The 5,000-nt window shown below is 38.1% G+C and overlaps 1 protein-coding gene across 1 annotated transcript in view; it reads left to right on the top strand.

Moving 5' to 3' along the window:
* The window catches only part of LOC122261992 (nose resistant to fluoxetine protein 6), a 13,063-nt gene extending 11,904 nt beyond the window's left edge, over positions 1–1,159 (top strand). Inside the window, exons 14-17 of the mRNA XM_043029876.2 lie at positions 27–222; positions 346–488; positions 699–810; positions 949–1,159. Coding sequence (XP_042885810.2) covers positions 27–222; positions 346–488; positions 699–810; positions 949–1,130 — 633 coding nt within the window. The 3' untranslated portion in view covers positions 1,131–1,159. The remainder of the gene's footprint in view (positions 1–26; positions 223–345; positions 489–698; positions 811–948) is intronic.
* The last annotated feature ends 3,841 nt before the right edge of the window (positions 1,160–5,000 follow it).

Raw genomic sequence — 5,000 nt, forward strand, 5'->3', positions numbered from 1 at the left:
TTCACATGCTACTCTTGTTGTATCAGTTGCAGGTCTTAACAGGCTGGACAGTGGCCGCGTTTTCGGCTCTGTCAGTGTTGCTTGGCATGTGGAGTTACAACACATTAGGAACCACCTCTTACTATGACCCTGTGACCCAGATCCTGTATGGCGGTCTCCACAGGGGTGTATGGTGCGCTGCCTTGGCTTGGGTCGTGTTGGCTTGTCACTTTGGTTATGGAGGTTCGTGTCATCATGCGAAAAATGATATGCATGTGTATAAACCGTGGACATATCATGGCAGTTTTACTACACGGATTTCATAGGAAAAATGCTTTTCTTTGACTATGAACTCGTTTGTTGTAGGTGTGGTCAACGACTTTCTCTCTCATCCCACGTGGCAGCCGCTCTCCCGCCTTACGTATAGCATGTACCTTGTTGCCATCCCCGTGCAGTTCTACTTCGTTGCCAGCCTCAAAGAATTTCCCTACTTCACGCATATAAACAAGGTTTATATTTGTAGAATGTTTTTATCTGTAAAATGTGTGGTTAGTCGAAAAGAGAAATGACCTGTATTATTTGCAAATTATGCTGAGGTAAAAAAATAAATAAATAAAAAAGTGACTTCAATCACTGTAAGGAGAACAATCTTTTCAGGTAAAACCTAGTATTCATGACTGGATGAATGGCCAACTCAAAATAACTTTTTTCTTGTCTAGATTTTCCAGACTTGCGGCGCCATCTTTGTATCGATTATTGCGGCTGTGTTAGTCTCGCTCACGGCAGAGTCTCCAGTGTTGGGCCTGGAGAAACTCATATTTAAGAGACCAGGTAATTAAAAGGTCCTATTCAATAAGAGTTGTACAAGATTAACCTAATTATCTAACTGCTGACTTGCTGAGAATCTGTATCCTTACACAATTTCCTAACTGATGCTTTTGTTTTGTTCATAATAAACTTGTACCACAGGTCGGGGCGAAGACAACCGGAAAGCCACTGCTCCAACCAGTGTAAAGCGAGGCCATGAAAACCTCGCTTTCTCCAAAGAACACGAAGAAAAACAGATGGCTGAGGTGGAAACGCAGCTGAACGTCGACATGGAGTCGTCACTACACCAAAATCACGAAGCAAAGGAAACGACCCAATTGTAGTAGTTGTTTAAGTAAACTTTATATAACTTTGCGTCACTCTAAAATAGTCCTATTTCCTTTGCATCTTAGTTATGTAAATTAGTTTTCCTATTGCATATATTGCATACTAAAAAGCACCTGTTAGAAATCACTCATATTGCAGTGCTCTTTTTTGTACACGAGATACTGCAATACATATAGTAATGAATTTTAAAAAAGGGAGTCAGACAAGACACTGATGATAACTTTCCGAATAATACTGCGTCACTAAATACAATGGGATATACATTGACGACGTGGAGTACACATGTATACAAAAAGGTGCCATAGCTAAATAACGAACCAGCCCAATCTCCATATATACAAACCAAAATAAAAACTCCAAGAAACCAAGATAAATAGCGTGTAGTGCTATAAAAGAGGGGGGGGCGGGGGCAAGCCCCTCTTTGGCTAAGGCTAACTTCAGAACTAGATAAAGTTAAATTGGTCAATAGATTAGAATTTTGTAGACAAAAATACCCCAAAAACAGCGCTTTAAAAATTCCCACCAAAAATCGCGGTATTGTTTGATAAAGACGCAACCACACGTAGCGAAAAAAACAAACCTTTGGGCATGACGTAGCTTTAATTATGACGTAACCCATAAAAGCTCTTTTCTTCTGGAAACGAAAAATAACCGAGATATATTATTTTGAAAATAATTAAAAACGATTAACGGGAGAGATGATTCCACCGTCTTAACAAACATCTGACTGAAAAATATCGGCTCTGCGCATGCGCCAACCTCCCCCGCGGAAATACAAAAAAGTATCGATAGACGGCAATACTGTCACGTGATAATAATAGCACCAATAGGGAAACAATAGGTCTAACCGACAAAATGATCGACCAATCACAGACAATTGACCATAGAGTCTGGGTCTTTGCTTGAATTTCAAAATCAGTTTCGAGATGGCTACATTGTGTGCAAGACGTAGGTACACTCCGTGGGAATTCATCAAGGGTTTTATAAAGATAACGCTGCATCACTGAAATTATTACGTGACCACGGTGCTCTGCCAATGGAAATGGAGTGCAAAAACTGTGAATTACAACCCGGCCCCTCACAGGCCTCCAATTAAGGTAAGAAGTGGTAACATTCGAAGATAAAAGTCAGATGCTACGAAGTGCCCTTGGCTAAGGCAGGCTAAAATCGGTCATTGAAAGTGAACCTGCCACGCAGTGGTTAAATAAGGGGGGGTCCAGGGGGGGGCGAAGCCCCCCCTTGGCTAGGGCAGACAAAAAATCGGTCAGTTCCGTGGTCGGTGGTGGACGTTCGTTTTGAAAAGTTACCGGCCACGCAGTGGCCTTAAAAGTGGGGGGGGGAGGGTCCAGGGGGGGGCAAAGCGAAAGGTTTCCGATGGAAATGAGTAGCGAAACTGTACAAAACAGAACGAAAACTACCAGAAAAAATATCGTGTCGTGCCTAGAGGTTTGGTTGCGTCTTTATCCAAATTTACCAAAATCGCTTCGTGCGATCGCTGTGCACGCAGTACACCATGCGGTTGAGAATATCATAAAGAAACTACACCTTTAACATATCTATTTTACAGTAAACAGGTATCAGATGAAACTAAGGTGTATTTGTGTTATATATCGATGCAATTTATTCATAGTTCCCTGATATAGTTGATGCCCTACCCTACTATTGGAACCCAAAGTGTGGGGCACAAGGGTGGAATTGTGGATTATATTCAATATATATGAATACTAGTGTGAGAGGAATCCATCGATGCCACTTTTTGATATTTAGTAATGCAGCATTATTTGGAGAATTTACCCAGACCGGATACTGACCTATGATGTCTCCTATGACGTACCACGACCTTAATCACTTTCACTTAACACTAAAAAAAAAAATGGTTGGAGGCAAAGCTTTGGCAAAGCTTTGGCAAATGGCGTATAGCTATTGACGCTTCTCCGCCAATTATATATGTGTGTGGAAAGATCGCCTAATGAAAGACGAGGAAATTCCACAACTTTTAGCATAAATTTTATAATTCTATCTATCCAAAATCCCCTTGACGCAAAATGGGTTCACAACAAACACCAACCTGCGTACTGAGACTGAAAGGTCAAGCAAATTCAGGGAAGTAAAAAGTGTGGCCTCAGTTTCCCTTTCCTTGTTTACTCGACCCGCGCAGTTCAAAATTTGGGAAGGTAATTTACATTACTATTTTACTTTACTTACATAGTTATTAATGCTAAACTTTGTTATATTCATATTAAATAACAATATTTGCAATATCGTATGTGCAACTCAGAAAGTTGGTATTTCCTGACGAATTAAAGTAAACGCGAGTATAACACATTTAAACATTTAAAATGAATGTGCGTTCATAACCGATCCGTTTGGCAGAAGTGTTATCTTCACTTTTTTTTGTAGAGTATGGCTACCAAATTTATAATAGTTAACGCTGAATGCCATGTCGCATATCGATTCATTTTATGGCCAACAAAAAGATACTGATTGGTAGTACTATTGGAAGATTTCTTTCATGAGCAACTTTTGATGTGTGTGCAAATTTGGTCTACTTTGTTATTTTGAAACAGGTCATTTAAGTGATCGCTGTATGTTCTTGTGGAGTATTGTTTATATATATACATATATATATATATATATATATATATATATATATATATATATATATATATATATATATATATATATATATATATCAATATATATATAATAACTAACTTTGACTGTTATTTCAATCGTTTATGAGTTTCTTTTGTAGCGGTCGGAATGATATTAATTCAATCATACCATGCATGTAAGAGAACTTTGTTTCATTGTAATATGATATATCAAATTGATAATTTATCAAACATTCTACAGTTAGTGTGTAATGACCTATATTTACATTAGTACCCCCAAAACTTGGTACTGCCCCCCTAGATTTCTTTTCTGTCCCTCGCAAGGAGCGTTAAGTTGGGGTGAAAGGTCCAGCTGATAAGATTTAAAGGGTTTTAGCAATTATTATTTTTTTTTTTTATGAAATTGAACTAAAGGCTAGGCAATCGCCTCTGGTAGTTGCCATTGTTGACATCATCGCCATATTTATAAGAAAACAGGCAGATACTCTTTTTACGTGCTAGCCTCTGCAAGGCCCACCTTACCCTCCAGTTTGTTAAAATTAAGTAGAGTGTTATTTTGGGTTACAAGGCAAAAGGGCGGATTTTATTTGAAGAATAATGCTTTGTGTTAATAGTAATTAAACTTTTTTATGTTGGACCGTTTTTAGTGTTTTTAATTTCATTTTGGTATTGCTTATTTTATTCAGTTTTACTTTTGTGCTTTTTGTTCAGTTTTAGTATTACTCTTTTATGTTCAATTGCTTTTATGTCGGTGCTGATTTCTGTTTTTTTATGTTTTTGTTTGATAATATTTATTTAATAAATGTAGACATTTTATTTTGCTTTTTCGAACATAACCCTTATAGCTATATTGGCTCTGCCAATTCATTTATTCATTCATAGTATGCTATGAACAACCCGATGGGTATTAGTAAAACACTACAAGTGCACTAACGAAGAATATAGGGTTAGAAATGCATATAGCGCTACACAATGCAAATCTATGGTGCAGGAAATCCCGGGAAATATCCCGACTCTCAAAGCCGGAAACCATATCTGTGACGCTGGAGCCTCTTGAAAATCTGAACTCAACTTTCAGACCCATAAGGTGTGGAAACCCTCGGTTGTGAGCCACTAGTCTTAGAATGTTATCAAGAGCGTTTTAAAAGTGTGTGAATTACTGTGCATATTCATAAGGTAAACACATTGTTACATATATGAATTAGAGAGCATCCAGAAGGGCGATCATCCGCCATTAATCTCAACTGATAT

This window comes from Penaeus japonicus, unplaced genomic scaffold (genome assembly GCF_977035675.1).
Source record: "Penaeus japonicus unplaced genomic scaffold, GWHDUDI00000001_assembly GWHDUDI00000022, whole genome shotgun sequence".
In the NCBI taxonomy this organism is placed as follows: domain Eukaryota; kingdom Metazoa; phylum Arthropoda; class Malacostraca; order Decapoda; family Penaeidae; genus Penaeus; species Penaeus japonicus.